Genomic DNA, 18,798 nt, shown 5'->3' on the forward strand with positions numbered 1-18,798 from the left:
TTCATCACAGTAATAACAATAACAAACGTGTGTACATTAATAATTGAGATGAAAGTACTCCGATATAACCAACCATGTGTTATTTTAAATAAGTAATGGTGCCTATTACAAAGGCACACAAAATAAACTTGTATGATATATATGATGTGGGATCCAATGATTATCAAAACGATGTTTAAACATCAATATCTTGAAAAGTTTCTAATACAATCATACCATTTTATTATATATCGTAGGTCAATTTCACATTAATTTGATTAGAGATTCAAAAATGATACAAGATTCAACAGAGATTCAAATAAAGATTCAAATCTTTTGAATCCCGTGGACAGCCCCTTGAGAAAATCCCAAACTTGAGTAAAAAGTTTGCGGATAGTACCTATTACGATGAATTTAATTTCAAAGTATAACACAAGACAATCAATGTTGCCACTACAAAACTTAATTCAAATGACATACGTTCAAGTTAACGCTTTCTTCAACCTGAATCTGAGTTGGCTCTTTTTTGAATGCAATTTTGAATGAGCGCTTTTTACGAAGCAATTTAGTCTTAGCGCTTTTTAGGACTCTAAAGTTATTAATTTAGCTTTGTCTATTAATCGCCAGATAGGTGCTCCAAAAATAGCTATTTTAATATCATCGGGGAAAAAATAGCTATTACTACTGTTGGGAAAAACAGATATTTTATAGATGATGCTACGAAGCACCGAGGTACGCTGAAATCTCTGGAAAATGTAGTTGTACTCCAATTTTTGAGAAAACTGCACATTACACAATTATTAATAATAATTAGCTATTTCAAAGCCTGGAAAGTATCTTCTTTAAAATCGGTATAGAGAAAAAGCTGGCAGTCACAATTTCATAGAAAAAAAGTGATTTAAAAAATTGTCAATTTAAAAATCAAACCATCGATAAAACCACCAACCTTCAACCCGACAAAAATCCTACCCTCAATGACGTGATAATCACCCACCCATGGATTTAAAACAAAATAAAAGTAACCTCTCACCATTAGCCACGCCCGTTTCCTCCAGCCTCGGCTTCTCGCGGTCTGCCCGCTCTTCCTCTGCCAGGCTCTCGATCTCTTCGTAGCTGGAATTCCGCGAGTCCTGCTGCCGGTGCTGGTTGCATGGTGGTGGCGTTGAGTAGCCATTCTGATCGGGCCGATTGTTGTTGGGCGTGACAACCTGCTGTTGGTCCACTGCTGAAGGTGTGACATTCTCGTAAGTTGGCGGCAACGTTTGATGACTCGAGCCGATTTGCTGGTAGTGGAAGTGCTGCTGCTGCTGGTGGTGGTGAGCAGCCGGTGCCTCCGGACTTTTGGCTCTGGGACTCGAGTGGTACGGTCGTTTTTCCTGGTGAGCGAGTGTGCCGTTCATTGTAGGTGTTGTTCTAAAATTCAGAGGATTGCACAGTTTTTACGTTAAAATTGACTTTTTTTCATTTTTTCAGTTACGCGTTGAGGTTTGGGAGTATGGTTTTTCTCCTTTCACCGGCTGTTTGATTGATTGACGAGGAGAGTGGAGGGTTTTTGCTGCCTCAAGGGTCGTTGATTGAAACGTTAACGAGACTTTTTGTTCGTAGTCTGCTTCACGAGTGGTAAAAAGTGCCATTGACAATCTCGAAATCAAAGCGGGAAAAATGAGATGCTCGTCAATTGGTGTACTAATATACCTTGTAAAAAACTATCGGTTGTATTGAAGATAAGAGAGGGACTGGTGTTCTACTGAAGATAAAATGCTAAAGAGGATGACAAAACCACTAGTATTCTTGATTGAGAAATCACTGCTAGCATTAGAGTTATTTTCAAATAAACAATCAAGGAATCGGTTACAATTCTTCAATAACACATGAAACAAAAAGATGGAATGTAAAAACTCACTAGTGTGCGGAAACTTATTCATTATATTAAAAGAATTTAACATAAATATATACCTAATTGTTGAAAATGAGAGATTGAGAGGAAATATCAGTAAGTAAAAAGTTCAGGAAATTTTGAGCTTATCTTGATCCGTATGCCTGCTAAATGGCTTATAAGATAATGACAATCAAAAAAATCAAGGCTTGATCCCAAATTTTTTTATATTACCACTGCGTCTACATAAAATCCAATAAATTGCTATTTTTCAATAGTAGGTCAATAAAAGAAAAAAACTCAGACAATTGCATTTATGTCAATCAAACGTGGCCGAGACTCAATAAGCATCCATCAACTCTAGAGTCGGTCGTTCAACAACCTCAGGAAGTAAAACGCGCGCTCTACAGCTTTCCCGTAAGCTACCTCGGTACATAAAACCTAACGGTGGAAGCGTCATTTGGGCATACTTACTTTGGAGAAAAAGTGTGAAAACCTCACCGCAATCCGTATTATTCAAAGGCCCTCCTTCTTCGCTTCCCTAATGCCCGTCCATGCAGGCGTAGTCGTAAAGCCCAGATGACTAACGCGACAGGGGGCACTTTGAGCCCGGCATCGGTCATCCGCACATACCAGAGAGCCTAATCGACCAAAGGGAACCGGGAAGGAAAAAAATCAAAAAGCCCCTGACCAGCAAACTGCTAGCGATGCCTGTCCGTTTACCGCGCAACCGCAAAACCAGATTCCCCTCCCCCTATCGCTAACCGCAAACTCTCGTCCTATCCTCCCCCCTCGTACCGGTTTTGCTGCTGGTGGTCGGCCGTCCCGCTGCTCTTTCTCTCGTATTCGGCACACATGGCTAAGATCTCCTCGAGGCCCACCTTCTCGAGCTCCCGGTCGCGCTGCCGGCTGTCCTGGATCTGTCGCTGCTGCAGCTCGCCCTGCAAGGATGACGAGCTGCTGTTGTGATTGCTCATGGCTTGATACTGCTGTTGTTGTTGACCCATGGGGTGGTGGTTGATTCGGCCGTAGAGCGATTTGGAGTCGGTGTACTTTGGGTCGCGGTTGTAGGCCGGCGAAGGTGGCTGGATCCGTCTGACGTTGGGCTGCGAGCAAAAGTCCCTGCGTGGAAAGGACAAAAGTGCCGATGAGACATTGGATGGCAATTTCCGAGGGGTGGGACGAGGGATAAATACTCACTGGAAATTTCGCGAGTCGTACGAACTCGTCCTGCGATGGCAGGGTAAGCTGGGGTTCGAGCCAAACTTCTCGAGCTGCAGGAACTCGGTCGTGGTCGTCTTCTTCCTCACGATCAGACTTTGGCTCATGTCAAAGTCCCGATTGAAGTGGTCAAAGTCGCTGCTGCTCTCGCAGATTAGGCTCTGCGACATCAGCTGATGGTCGCTCGACGAGTACCCGTTGCCGTTGGACAGGACGTTGTTGTTGCGGTTCTCGTTGTCGAGGATCAGCTCCTGCGAGGCTGTTCGTCCTTGGTCGTGGTGCTGGTTGGACAAGAGCTGCTGCTGCCAGCTGCGCGAGTACTGGCTGTCGTTGTCGTTGTTCGAGTTTCGTGTGCTCTGCGAGCCAATGTTCGCGTAAATGGAGTTCTGGCTTGGCGAGTGGTTGCGGTTTATCGTCACTGGTAAGCTGCACTGTTGATTCGAGAAAATGTCGTGTCGGACAAACATTTATCGATCAGAGGTTTTTTAAATTTTAGAATAGAGTATAGCTAAAAAGTGACTTCAAAAAAGTGATGATTATTGCACGAGTCTCGCTGTTTTTTGATACACGATGTATGAAGTTTAATTTCTTATGCTTATTGAAATTGCCCGATTCCGGCACCATTTGCGAAGCAGAGTTTTGCGCACTAGTACGAAAAGTAACGACTTTTCACGTCAATCTTTTTACACTAATATACAATAAAGGTACTCAAAGTTGAAATCTTCGTACAATAAGTGGCAAAAAAAGCTTACCCGATTCGTGCACTTTTTACAATGTATACTATTTATATTTACATCATCACTATAGCAAAAGGACGATGATGTCCATACTGGTACATGTGAGCATTTAGACTTGTATACTTACGTGGGATCATCGTATTCTCGCACACTTGTTGCGTGACGTACGAATTTTAACTGTTAGTTAGAAAAGTTCAATTTCTCGTGCCCTACACCTAGAACCGTGCACAAAGTAGCTTTTTTCGCACTACTGCGTGGAATCATCACTTCGCGCATGATTATATTTCTGCACTTATATGCGTAAAAAGCATCAAAAGTGTATAATTGTACGGCTCGAACAACGAAATCAACACACACGTGCGAGAATCACCAATTTTACGCACTCGTTGCGTAATGTGCTATTTCATACTCACCATTTTCGGCTCGTCGTTATTCTGGTACCTGTCAAAATTCGTGAGATTCTGGAAGGGACTGGAGGTACTGCTTCGCCCGAGGGACGCGAGACTGGACGACCTCGAGTGCCCCAAAATCTGATCAGCCGGCACGTTGGTGGTCAGACTACCCGGGGGGAAAACCTTGGGCGAGACGCAGTTGGTACGCGTCTGCCGGGACAGCATCTCGAACTTGTTGAGCTTGCCCAGGAAATTGACTTCCTCATCGGAGCAGTTGGAGTTGCGGGGCGATTTGCGCGGTACCACCGGTGGCTTGCGATGATCCGACTGGTTGTAGTTGTTATAGTGCTGCTGTTGTTGCGTTGACTCGTGGTAGCCATTTGTGAAGGTTGTAGGTGTGATTGCGGGACGAGTATTCGACGGGAGGACTGACTTTAAGTGCTTGGCCTCGGCTGGATGGTTGAAGCGCAGATAGTTCGATCGGCCTATCGTCAGCATGCAGCCTAAACAAAAAAAAGTGGGACTTATTGCACGTGGTGACAAATATCGAGCTTTTTTTATCGGGTTAGGTCGAAAACCAAGAGTATTTTTTTATTTTACCTCATTGCGTTTCAAAAGGTAGATTTAGTGGGGATTAGTTTTGGGTGAAAAATTACAGTTCGATGTTCTAAACTCCCCAACATTAAAAAGCATAAAAGCTTCATTTTTCATCTTCTTTTTATTAGTTTATGAGTTTTTTCTTACGAAGTACGCTATAATTGTTTAAAAAATCAGTTAGATATCTATCTCAGGAACCAATAAGATGATTCATAGTTTCGTTTTTTCTTCTTTGTAATAAAAAAAACGTCAAGATCTAGTACTTCGCAGTAATTGGACATCGATTCTCCGACTTTAATTTGAATTACAATAAATAAAAAGTCTAGCTGAGTAGATACGAAGAATTAAAAAGAATAATTGCAAAAGTTTTAAAAAGTAGAAGAATATAGGTCTTTAGGAAGCTTTGTGTTAATTGGTTCGCAGTTGTTTTCTTCTCAATAAACGAATTTTTCTTTTTAACTTTTTTTTATTTGAATTTATCATGAATTTTTTGTGTCAATGAAGTTACAACCGTAAATGTTTTCCAATAAATGAATATAAGAATATTGTGAATCAAATAATCATGAAAAACTATAGAAATAAGTTTTTATTTAAGTAACAGTCGTTTTGTATAAGAAAAGATATATCTTTCTATAAAAATGTAGCTAGTTGTAGGTTAAAAAAAATGTTTGATAAAATGGATGGAAAATTTATTAGTATGAATCTTTTTAAGAAAACATACTTCTGAAGTTTTAAGCACTAAACTTCCTGAAGTTAAGTTGTATTTATAGTCATCACGATACTACAGTTACATTATGACATATGCCATACACGTGGGTACATTAGTATCTCATCGTCAAACATAATCCAATCAGTTGTTCAATTAAAACATTATACGTTGCAGTCTACTTGCAAGAAATTATTTTTCGTGATTCTATGAAAAAATTCTAGTAACGATTTATATTTCGAAAAAAGTTTCCTTTTCATTCATCCACGATTTCATTTTTTTCCATCTGTTACCATGAAAATGCTCGTTACGAATGATTTCGTTACCCTCAAATATAATTCACTAAAGTACACAATTTTATTTCACACACGTACAGGTACACCTGTAGCCCAACAGCCGAAAGCTCATTGCATCCAACCGAGCTTCCCTAATTACCCAATTAGAGAACAAATATAGAGTTTATGAATCACAGTTCGCGGTATTCCACAAGCCGTTCGCCCCACACCCTTTCCACCACACTTTAACCCCCCCCCACCGCCTGCATTCTCCTCTTCCTCGCTCAGACCAAAAGCAAACCCTAACAAAACCCAAACGATTCAGGGGAATAATCGCGTTTCCGGCGAGTCGTGGTAAGTTCCACGTGCACGTATAGCAGAAGGGAGTACAACTTTGCCAATCGACCCGATTAATCTCTAAAAAAAACCGCTCGCTACTAGTAAGTACATGCAGCCGTAAACCTCGTGCCGACGTCGTAAAGATTTTCCGCGATCGATAAAAGTTTCTCCTGAAAAAAGGTGCTCTCGCGCGTTCGAACTTTGCGCATTTTATGTTTTTTCATGCTTGTGCGCGAACCCATACACACGTAGAGGCCAACTTAATTGAATTTGTAAATAAAATAAAAAAATAAATGTAACGTACTCGCGGTAAGTTATCTTATTGTACAAACTACGTCTTGCAGTGCCGCACTTCGCGCACGTCGGCCCTTTGTGTCCCCTAGCAGTGTACAGCATAAATAATATGCGTGGCAGTCGTGTGCATTGTCGTTCGTACCTTATACATAGTATTAAGCGACCTCGTTTATGTCTTCATCAAATATGCTCTCTATATAAACACACCTACGCACCCCAGGCATCCACGTACCCAGAATCTCTGCACGTACCTATTGGGAATATGCCTACCACGTGACATGGCGATATATATATTATATGAAAATTAGAGGAAAAGTAGTACAGGCCTTATGGGAGAAATTAAGTTTTTATTTTTTTTCGTGGTGGAAAAGGTGTTGAACATAAAAAGTTTACGGAGTTCATATTTTTAACAGTGTAAGACTTAGGATTCTTATTTTTTTTACGTGATGAAATTGTTTATTAAGACCGAAAACATCTTTTTAAAGGTACGAAGTACAGTTTAACCTAACATCAAGCTGCTTGTTTACCTCTGATCAGGTGCAACAGCAACAGCAGCAGCAGAATCGAGTAGTTCAATGTAGGGTTAACATAATATATAACTGTACTTCGTACCTTCAAAATGCTGTTTACGGCCTTAATAAACGATTTCATCGTATGAAAAAAATAACAACCGTTAGGTTATCTCATAATGTTAAAAATATGTAATCCAATAACTTTTTGTATTCAACAATAATCTGAAATTGCGCCACCTGCACGGGAAGTAGGAGGCGATGCTGGATAACACTAATACAAAGTCTCTTGTGTGTTGCAAACTTTGGTAATTATTTTTTATAGTTTTAATGTATTTTTGATACTTAAAGTCTGGATTTTTAATGTTAAGAATTTTTATGGAGCATAAAATAATTTTTTGATACATTATTTTTTTATTTATTTTTTTTAACTATAAAGTGATAGTCGTTATCTGTTTAAAACAAATTATTGACGCTAAAAACCGATACTTCAAGTGTCGAAAATGCATCAAAAATACAAAAAAACAATTACCAAAGTTTGCAGCATACAAGAGATTTTGTATTAGTGTTATCCAGCATCGCCTCCTTCCCGTGCAGGTGACGCTGTTTCATATTATTGCACATAGCGAATGGTCAGAGAGATGTAAGCTTATTGTTGAGTTTATCTCTGTTTTTAAGATATGAATGTGAGCAATTTTACGAAAAAAATCTCTGTTGCTCGGTGTATAAATTAATTAAAAAATGTTTATAATATTCGTATAGGTAACTTTTAAACTGGCTTTATTTCGTTTGTTGAAAATATCGTATAATAAACAAGAAAAATCGTGGAGAGCTGATGTGACGAACTTCTTTTGAAATCTTTTTTTGAAAAAATATATCACCAAAATTACTCAGCGACACAAAATCAGAACAGTTGAAAGGGCTTTCAAAAATTGCTCCTAAAATGATACTAGAGGGGACAATTTTCCGGAGGACTTCTCATGTATCCCAAGTACACATTATACGTATTGCCACAAACGTGGCCTAGCATAGCCGGTCATCGTCCGTGGCTTGTGCTTTCAGCGCAAGCTCAGCGCTTTTAAACCGTGCGCTCGGCAAAAGCTAGGTAGCAAAGCTTAGATTGACTATTGGCCTGGGAACGAGCGCCGAGACACTAACTACAGTCAAGGCTCGCGAGAAGAATCGGATGGCTGCAAGCTCACCCAGACGTTGTCCCTTTCGCATCGGTACGTGTGTGTATATATGTGTAAGTAAGAGCAAACACGTTACCTTGGCTGAGTCGTACGGGCTCAGCGATGTGCGCACCGTCGACGCACGTGTTCCCGCTGAGGGGGTGAAGCGTAACCGAGCCGCTGGCATTCTCGATTATGCAGTGGACAAACTCGACCCCACTGCCGTCGAGCTGGATGTCCGCCTTGGGGCTCGAGCCCACTATTATCCGACCTGCAAGCAAAGCAAAGCACACGTTGTCTACGTTATTATCACATGTATATTATACATATGAGAGAAACATGTTACGTACTCGTACGCTATACATATTACCAACTCAGGGGTTACTTTTTTCTTTCGTACTGTCGCATTTGTATAAATGTACCCCTTTTTTTCCACTACATGGACACTTTTCACGAGAAATATATCGGGCCCTTGATGGTTCCCTCTTCTGGAAACGCGGAATAATGGCGCAGAGAGAGAATAATGGGAGTAAGAGACGTAGTAAATCTACATCCATTCGCATGTGCATCGACTCGAGGGATATCACTAACGCTAAACCGTGCGCTCATAGTACATATTGTGTAGCTATATACATACAGCTGTGATTGAATGCGCGTGGCGTGCAAAGTCAAGCATCATGGTATTACATAGGCACAGTGAAGCTCATATATATGATGTGGCAGCAGTAAAAAGGGAATGCAGGTCAACTGGAAACGCTGGGCTTTGAATATAATCAGATACGTACGATTTAATCGATCGGCTGGTGTAATCATCGACAAATTGTGGTCGCTGCTCTTTTCCGTACACGATGTTTTTACCAGTGCGGCTGTCATGGTTCCGACGCGTCAATATCAATTAGTCATCGGAGGCACGACGCGTTTACTTTTCATCCATCAACCCTCGTATGGAGAGGTAACACTTGCACATACACACAACCATCCCTACATAGATTGTCGACTGAACCACCAATTCAAAGGTCATAAATTCAACGATTAAGGATTTTAACCAATGAGCAACGCCAATTTTGGGTATAGTCAAAGAACACTGCACACACGCGGATAACATCGAGGGATTCGCCGCAGACGCAACAAGCGGCTCTTTGCGCTCGTTCGCGTTTCCTGCATTTATATTTATGGCTCTTCCTCCTCCTCGCCTCTCCCACACGCACTCTCTTTCTCTCGCTTCCTTTCTCCACGGCTGCGTATCCTCCTTTTGCACACATATGCCCTGCCGCCGCGCTTTCATCGTTTCATACACAATACAATATACACTATTGCATCTTGGCTTTTGTTTTTCTTTTTTATTCAATTATTCATTGTTGCTTTATTTGACTTCCGCGAATTGAAATCACCGGCGCACAATGATTTTACGGTGTGCAGAAATGCTTTTTTTATGTTATCCGTGGTAAATACCAACCACGCGCAACCACGTTAATTCCCATTTATAAGTTTTGTCTATTCTTTTTTCTTCATTTGTTTAATCGTAGGGGTAAAGAGTACAGTTGTTGACCCCCCGATAGTGATCGACCGCCACATGCATTTTTAAATGGAGCCTTTATATACAGATATACAAATTATACAGGGGTCAATCACTACCTTAAGGTGTCAATAACTGTACCGTTTACCCCTAGATGTATTACGGCCACACAAAGCCTGTTGACATTCATCAGAGTACGAATCGGCCATAAACAATAAATCGGTATTTCACTCTTTACTTGGGATGGGTGGAGGAAAAAAAAAATTAAAGTCAATATATAGACACTCCCTTATATGTTTTGTAAATCATTCGCGGTATAATACGCAGGTATACCGTCAGCGACCTCCTTTGGTTCATTATATATCCACTTTTCACTTCCGTCCACGCACGCGTATACCTACGTCCCATTCATTTCCCTCTTTCGCTCCTCCAACACTTGTGTTTTTTCCCGTCTTGTTCCTCTTTGGGGGCTCCCTTTTCCTCCTCCCGTTTAAATATAGTTTTTGGCGCACACTCCTACGTGTATACTTACTACCTACGCACCATAGACCCGTTTGGACCCTTTGTGCGACTGAAGTATAAATACTTGCGTATGGGTACCAACAACTATCCGGTAGTACGGAATTTCTCGAGGTTTCTTTCATACGCGCGCAATTGTCACGTACAAGTAGCATTACAATAAGCGGAAAGGTGCAACGAATAGCTGCCGCAATTTTTCCGAGGTGGTTCACGCTCTTGAGGTTTCGTCTAGCGCTAGATGGGATGCAACTCGAGTCGGCTGTTGTGCCTTTGCTTATACCATATATACGCACTCGGGTGTAGTATATATATATACATATAGGTAGCCTTTAGTCATAAAACTTGGTGCTTTTCTTCACCAGAAGCCGTGGCTCGAGGTTTACGTAGCGCTAGGACTGCAAGGTACGTGTACACCGTAGGCGCGGTCCCGCGATAGTTTCGAGAAGCTGTTTATTCCACTGCAGCGTCGAGTCGTAAAATCGGGCTTTCAATTTTATAGAGATTGGAGGCAAGGAAAAACACTACATTTGAGGCTCTTATTTTCAAAGATTTTGACGGAACTTAATTAAAAATTGCCGTGAAAAAGCAGTTTCATCGGAGAAATCCTTCAGTGCTGGGCAGTTTTATTAACAAAGGTTTGATTGTTATTAGGATTACTAAGGAACCTACATTTTTTTGTTACGTGAATTCAGCGATTTATTTTTATAATCATATATTAACGAAAAAGCATCATAAACTTCATTTATCTCGTAGGCAATTTTTATATAGTTCTACTTCGACTTATTAAAAATTCGTTTTTTTGCCCTCTCAAAATTGTAACGCTTGTGAAGATTGGGTTGGAAATTTCATTTCGTCAAACCGCAACGTTGAAATTAAACATGCGGACGCCTGGCGTATTTATTAGCCAAACTCAGAAAGCAATTGCTTTTCTAATCAACCTTTTCACAAAATACAGTGAAGATATTGTTCAGTCATCACGTGGGAAAATGTGCAAAGTTTTATTTTTTAAATCAGCTGACCATGACATATGTACAGCATTACGGATTTCGTAGCAATATTGTTGGTAACGAGAAAAACTATCAGCTGCGTCGTGCGGGTACAGTTCCGAGAATGGGATGAAGGAGTCAATTAACTTCCAGCAATACGACTACAATAAAAATGAAAAATATTTTCGTTGGCCCGACGATAGAAGCTGACATTTGATTTCGTAAAAGTACAGTGCTACGTGCAGGTGTACGTCTTCGACAGACTCGGTCTTCGTTACTTGAACCGGTAAATCATATAATACATGCGTCTCTAAAAAATTTGTTTTCCATTCCTAGTTGTATTCGAGCATCGAGCGCAAAACAAATATCCCTTGAACTCAAGAGATATTTTGAAAATCACGCCGAAACTTGCATCGTCATAAATCCAATTTCTCTAAAACCAACAATGCGTGGATTAAAAAAAAAAAAAAAAGAAACTCATACTGTTTTCCATACCTTTCTGGCTACTATAAGTCAACACATAAAAGACTCAAAAAAACACAAGTAAACAAAAGCAATTCGATAACGAAGAAACTTCATTTTCTCCCAATCGCAAACTTCGTCCGACAGAAAGCGAGAAACGAGACGCAAACTCATGGAGCCAGTTCCGCAAAGTTTAAACGCGGCAAAAACTCTACAGCGCGCGCTCAAGACGATAAATCGGTTACGCTGATGAAGGCCTGTGATCTGTGATAGTTTGTGCGCTTGCGCGCGCGTGTGTGTGTGCTTCACGACGCCACCGCCCACAGTGGACGCCAACCAGCTTCAGCTTACGAAAAGATGAAACGAGAAGTAAAATAGAGAATATTTATGTAGAAGGAACAGTAGCACGTATATACATATGCATGGGAAGAGAAAAATAGAGGCAAGGGGCGCAAGAAAACGCTCCGTTGCAGCGGTGCAATGCTGCGGGCGTGGCTGCGCGTGTATTTTTAAAAGCGAATCTTTTCTACGTAGAGCAGTTTCATTTCTTGGGCGCCCAACCCGCACTGTTATATTTTTCATCTTCGTTCTTTTCTACTATAAACATTAAATAATCAATCCTTATTTCGATACAAAGTTATCATACTTTATTCGTCTATTATGGTTCTAATTACAAGGACGCACTGTATATTAATAATAAATATTAAAGCAGATTAAACTTTAAACCGCATTAAGGTGGCTTGGGTATTTGGTGCCGTACTAAGCGAGGGACCCTTTATGATTCTATGGATTATGAAAAATATTCTTTGTTCATTATCATGATAATTGAATATCTAAATTACATATTAAAATTCAAAAATTTCATCATTCAATAAAATATTGATTAAAGAATAATAATGACCCATCATTTTAATCTGCGCATGCAAAGAAGATGATGAATCACTTCTCTCTTAACTTTCTTAAAATCGAAATAGGTTGCATATAATTTTCACAATTCTAAAAGATTTCTTTTAAAATAAGGTGTAAATACAATTCTTATTTTTAAAGGTTTGTCATTTACTTTTAAAATTATGGTCATTTTAGTGATAGATCCCACAAGATTGCTTGTTAAATTGGTGAGTTTTTAGTAGCAATTTTTTGAAAAATGAAGTGGTTGACCCTAGTATTTTTTTCGCAAATTAGTTAGACACACTTTGTTCACATAGTTACAAAATTTCAGAGATTATTATCATTCCAATAAAAATCACCCAAACCACCTTACGGAGGTTTTTTGACCTTTTGTAGGGGTGCAAAAAAAACACCAGACTTTTTGCCTTTTTTCGGATTAGAATTGCGCATGCTTGTCTTATACTTTAGTATAATACAGAAAGTTCGATGATTCTCGAATACATTTATGAATAACTTTTCTTTCATAAACTTAATCGATATAAGTGTTTGCCTTTCACAGTAAGCAAATTCTATAGTTCACTTCTTACCACAACTTTATCTAAGTCAGACTGTTATATTAAAATTTTCAAGTTGGTGAGTTTAGTCGATTCTCATGAGAACTAATGCAAATTTGACAAAAATTGTTACACTAATTTCTCGATTCAGAAAAAATCCAAGGTCTTCAAACTTTGCATAAATATTTTGAATATATTTTCAGACTTATGTATAGATTTTTATTGGAAACTAACTCTGAATACTATATACCTCCTTACAATTTATATAGATGCGATAATCAAATTTATCTATTCTCGAAAGTTTTTCTTGTTTTTGGGTGACAACTGCTCTGTGCACATCTGGTAATATTTGTAGGAGCAAAATACTGTTGTATCTTTTGATTCTCGTTTTTTCCGAAATTCTAACTACTATGAATTATTTATATAAGTTCTCATTAATTTCAAATAATTTGGATGTAATAATTCCTATAGTTAAGAAAAAAAAAGTTTTCCGCCCTCGGGTGGTTTTGGGAGGCTGGTACTTCCTCGGGCGAAAAAGCAGTTTTCCGGAACTCGTTCGAACTCGAACTCCTTTACGAACCTCGTTACGTCCCTCGCCTTCGGCTCGGGCCGCAAACCTCTTGGTTCGCAAACAGAGACTTTTCAAACTCGTAGGAAAACTACCATTATCACGCCATTAGGGCGGAAAGTGCCTCTTCCCGAGGGCCGAAAGTACTCGAAGGGTGGAAAGTGCACTTAAGAGCGGGGAGGCGCAAAGTAAGATCGTATTTTGTCTGGTTAACGATTAATTTAATAAAAGTGTAACTACAGGATTAAAAATGTACAAATATTTATTCAACGTCCATCTAATGTATACAAAACTTATTTTTCAAGATATATGATTAAAATTTTTACAATTTTATGTACTTATAAATTATTTTGAACATATATTAAATTAATAAACTATAATGAACAATTTATATACTGTAACGAATATAAGTGTAGAAGACTTAAATCCCTAATGTCCCTGTTAGGGTTCTTTTCCGCCGTTCAGGTGAGTAAGATAAGGAGGCAATATCCCGTCGTGTGTATTTTTTATTAAAAGCTTACGTCTATTTACACCGTAGGTTGTTTGTCAACTGCTTAATTAGGCGTTGTTCTCTTCGTTACATAGCTTTTCACTACCATTGTGTTGAAAGTAGTGATGACCCCTGTGGAATTTCATGTAAGTAGGAGTTCCGTGTTTAATGGAGCTAATACAATATTGTTGCAATCGTCTAGGGGTATTGAGGAGCGATTCATAGTAACGCGGTGCCGATGACCACCTGAGTTTGCGCCTTTCGGCGCGCGTGTGAGGAAATTGACGTCTCGAGCTAAAGCTAGCTGACGTCCGTAAAATGTCCGAAGGCCGCAGGTTCTCGTCCCTGAAGACCCCCTAAACGCCCAGTGCCGGAGAACAAGTTATTGTATGCATAGGTGCCCGTGTTATATTCTGATAATCTTATAATAGGTAAGTACTAATTTTTGTTTAGAAAAAGTTACGTCATTCATAGGCCGCTGCCTATGTTACATTCTGATACACAATCTTTAAATATATATATATATATATATATATATATTTTTGAAAAGAAGTTACTTTATTGACAGGCTGCTGCCTATGTTACATCCTTACACAAAATCTTATTTATTATACTTAAATACTGATTTTGGAATATGTTTTTTTTGTTTTGTTGTTGTTTTTTTTTTTTTTTTGTTATTTTTACCTTGTTTTTTATATGAAAATGCATGCGTTTTTCCTCCAATAAAAGATTGTGTTAAAATCGGTAGCGCTATCCGAGTGCTTATGTATTAGGAGTGATGTGCGGCGATGCGGTCGTGCATGTATTTAGACAGTATACACGATTGATTACGTTACGCTGATTGTGACATTCAGCTCCATATAGCGCACTGCCAGTACCAATGAGGGAATGCGGGAAGGTGATGAAAGGAAAATGTAATGAGAAATGTCTGGTTTTGCGAGTTTTTGATCGCTATATGCTTGATTTAGATTACGGTGAAAAGCGATAGTGCAAAGATATTTTCTTCCTCTCAACGTGAGCAAATTGCAGCAGTCATTATTTTGTATCGTACCGTTCAACTTATTTTTTTTTGAAGTTACTCCTGCTACATCTCTGCTGTCTTGCTTTTTGCTTCTTGCATAAGACACACACATTGTCTTATCGCAAGGAGAGAACAGAAATCATTTGGCATGGGTAGCTGTGGCGTGCGACATCAGCGTCATTAACGTTGTTCGTCTTATTGCATTTCGTTGGATCGTCTTTCATCTGCACCTCCGCTAGCAATTTGGTTTGCTGCGAATAGCTGTCCAGTTGTGCATTATTGTTGCCAGTGATTAGAGCCTTGCTGCACTCAACATCTCTTGAGTTTTTGCGTTTCTCGTTGTGTTTCTTGTATGCGATATGTTACTGTGTTAATGTTTATCTAACACAGTAACCACTTTACTGTGGTAAAGTGTGTTTTGGGATGGGTATAAAACGACATGATTTAACAAGTTTTTATGATACTTTAGTGATACAAGCAGTGCCCTGAATGAGAAATAAAAAACAAATTTTTTTTTGAAGCCACGGTCGTCACCTCACACACCACGTCCGGCTATATCTTTCTTTGTACGGGTATAAAGATTTTTTTTATAAATAAATGGTGAATAAGCCCGTGTCGCATACCAATTTTTAGCTTAAGCTCTTTTTTTTGAAAAGTAAATTTTGATTTAAACGAGTACTCGACACCGACTTTCACAACAATACAACCTATAACTACGTTTTTTATTTTTTAAATTTAACTTAGTATTTGCTTCCCTCGATTCATTAGGTGTAGTGTTTTATATGATGTATTGTTATTGTGTCGTTAGTATTTTTATTGTTTTGTGCTATTTGCCAAGGTGGTAAGTACATCGATTTGGAGATTGGTTAACATCAAAAGGTAAAAAGTATACGTGCAGTGTATAAGTATTAAAAATTTGTTTGTGTTGATGGCCCGTTCGTTGATGTTTTTGCCTAATGATTACTGTTTTTGTATAGGAAATGTTTCTAGAGCCAACAGCAACGAAAAGAATTTGCTTAGTCCTGATGTGTTGCACGCTAATACACATAATGGCTTGAGCTTCGTCGGCATCACTTTGTACGCCTGTAGTAGTAGTTCCCCTTCAGGAAGTGCCTGGCCATCATCGACGTTATCGGAGTACCCACAATCGATGTGTCCTGGTCCATCTGTGATTTGGCTGAAATCGAACGTTTGATTGTTTGTTACAATTGGTTGTATTGTGTCCTCTCGTTTACTACATTTTTGTATATACATGTATGTACATGAATATATAAAAATTTTTCGTACGTTGCATTTCACTGCTGTGATTACCAGCTTCAGGCGCAAACCTCACCCTCCTTCTACCGCGATGGCCTGCAGGTGTGAGCCTGAGTTTAAATTATCAGCTACAGTTATAGGTGTATAGTCCTCGGTTGTATGGACTTCGTTCTGAATTGTGTTGTTTCCTCCAGAGGTAGCCGCCTCTGTGTCATGCCTTTCGTTGTTTCTGATGTCTGCTTTACCTATTAACAATCTTATACAAATTAGTAACAGGGCCCCCCTTAGGGACAACAATTTCCATAACGCTACCCTCATGGGAGCAATTATAATAAGCACAAAGGAGAGCAGAAAAAAATACAATCTTATGTTGCAAATTTCCTCCTCAGCCAGTTTTCAAAGACGACCCTTGTTCTGAGAATGTTTCTTCTATCAGTTAGGTGGTGTTGAACCCCAGTAAGCTGATGTCATCAATTGCTCAGCAAGTAGGTTAGCTAGATCGACTGTGTTATTTTCTGCTGATTGAACCATGTCTTCCAAATGATTGTATTCATTCTCATATAATCAGCCGAATAGCCATCGTAGCCCTTTACCGATAAAAGGCATAAGTGATCTACGCTTGCGTGTATCGCTATGTTCCATAAGTGTAGTGTCTTCTGTGTAAAGCATGTCTACAATTCGACTCGTTTCCTGTAGTGCTAGTTGTATAGTCTTACGAACATCCATCATTTGTTGTATCCATACTTGGTCAGAAATAATGCTGGATTTTTCTATGTTTCTCCATGCAGTTAGCAGATTTTCTCCTTGTTCTGGCAGCGTTGATATATCTATATGTCGTGTGATGCTCCATACTGTACTCGATGTGACTATCTAATCTGCTTTCTCTACAATAAAGCCTGGATTGTTCTTAATTTGACTGATAGACCATTTATTTTCTGCTGATGGTTCTATCTGAGCCCTAAAAGAAGGAGACCGTTTTGGGTTATTGGATCGATATCACTTTTAATACATTATTTTTATTGAAAATCTTCTTTCTTTTTACGTCCTAAGGCCGAAAAAAGGAAGAAGTGTTGACCTACAATGTATTTTAGAGTCCCTTATAGTTATGAGGCAGATATTTTCTTGACGATCAATTTATTTTATCAATGTGGGTTGTTTTTACAGAGTCGCCCCTTTTTAGTATCACGTGGTGCTTTTCATAATCTAGTTTTACTATTTCAAATGGACCTTCATTTTGATTGTCAAATTTTCCTCTTTGTGGTTTCTTGAGCATGAATACCATTTCTCCCTCTCTAAAACGATGTGCATTGATTTTTTGGTAATAGTAATACATAGACTTGTACTTGGCTTGCAAAAGATTTAAGGCTGCCATGGTTTGTGATTCCTAGAGCGTATCTGCGCGATTCTTTACATATTCCGTTACCTTTTTTGATTGTGTTCTAGAGGCTACCCCTGATGAGGTGTGGGCTTTTCTGCCAAACACTAATTCGAACGGCGTGAACCCAGTACTCTCATGTTCTGTGGTATTGTATGACAGTTTATGTGATCTGAGCTATTGGTCCCAATCTTTGTGAATCCCACAAAGGGCCTTAAGGTATTCTGTAACTGTATGGTGCATTCTTTCTATCCTACCATTCGACTGAGGGTGGTATGTGGTGGGGTGGTATTTAGCTATATTGAATAACTTTGCAAACTCTGTTAGTAGTTTGTTCTTGAAATGGGTTCTCATTGTACAATCTCATTCTCTTCTCCCAGCAGATACCCGCGTTGCGCGTGAGATTCTACTATGTCAGTGTCTGGTGTTTCCTTCGAGGTTGTTAGGATGAGTAAGTTTTCAGCGTACTTGAAAGGTTGTTCACCTTTTGATCCTTTGAAAAGGATGAGGCTCTTCAGTATTCTACGTATGAGACTATGTTTTCTGAATTCATTTTTCCCTGCATGAGAGGTACAAAATGTTCTTTATGCAAATGTGAATTACGTTGCCTTTGTCATTAACACCAAAGTAGTAATAAGTGTATTTGTTGTTATTGAGGCGTAAATGAACGCAAAAATTTTGTTTAAACAATTTAGTGAATATGAATATGCAATTAGAATCCCCATATTTAGTCTCAGAATCCAATATCTTTTTTATCTCCCTTGGGTTGCCACATTCTAGCAGATGGTGGAACTTTCTAAGCTTGTTCCGTAATTGTGTAGTGCTTTCTGACAGTTGGCATAACATTATAAGTGAGTGGAAGAGGCAATTGCCTGGTGAAGTGTTTGGTATTTTGTTCCACCTTATTAATTTCGTGTTAGGCTCGGCACAGTTATCCTGAACCTTGAACATTTTTGTGTTTATCTCTCTCATTATCGTTTCGTAATCCTCCTGTTCCGCTCTTTTTGAGTCCATATTTGACATTGCGGTATTGTTACTATCAGACGATTCTGCTGTATTATTATG

At 39.2% G+C, this 18,798-nt stretch overlaps 1 protein-coding gene across 1 annotated transcript in view; it reads right to left on the bottom strand.

The window, feature by feature from the left end:
- LOC106641550 (uncharacterized) overlaps positions 1 to 18,798 on the bottom strand; it is a 64,146-nt gene that overhangs the window by 15,118 nt on the left and 30,230 nt on the right. The window contains exons 3-7 of the mRNA XM_014356013.2: positions 8,195 to 8,368; positions 4,227 to 4,708; positions 3,056 to 3,507; positions 2,654 to 2,977; positions 1,010 to 1,392 (exon numbers count right to left, since the gene is read on the bottom strand). Of these exons, the coding sequence (XP_014211499.2) occupies positions 1,010 to 1,392; positions 2,654 to 2,977; positions 3,056 to 3,507; positions 4,227 to 4,708; positions 8,195 to 8,368 (1,815 nt within the window). The remainder of the gene's footprint in view (positions 1 to 1,009; positions 1,393 to 2,653; positions 2,978 to 3,055; positions 3,508 to 4,226; positions 4,709 to 8,194; positions 8,369 to 18,798) is intronic.

The sequence above is a fragment of the Copidosoma floridanum genome, unplaced genomic scaffold, assembly GCF_036245765.1.
Source record: "Copidosoma floridanum isolate Cflo_tuat_1 unplaced genomic scaffold, Cflo_Japanese_pri ptg000040l, whole genome shotgun sequence".
NCBI classification, from domain to species: Eukaryota; Metazoa; Arthropoda; class Insecta; order Hymenoptera; family Encyrtidae; genus Copidosoma; species Copidosoma floridanum.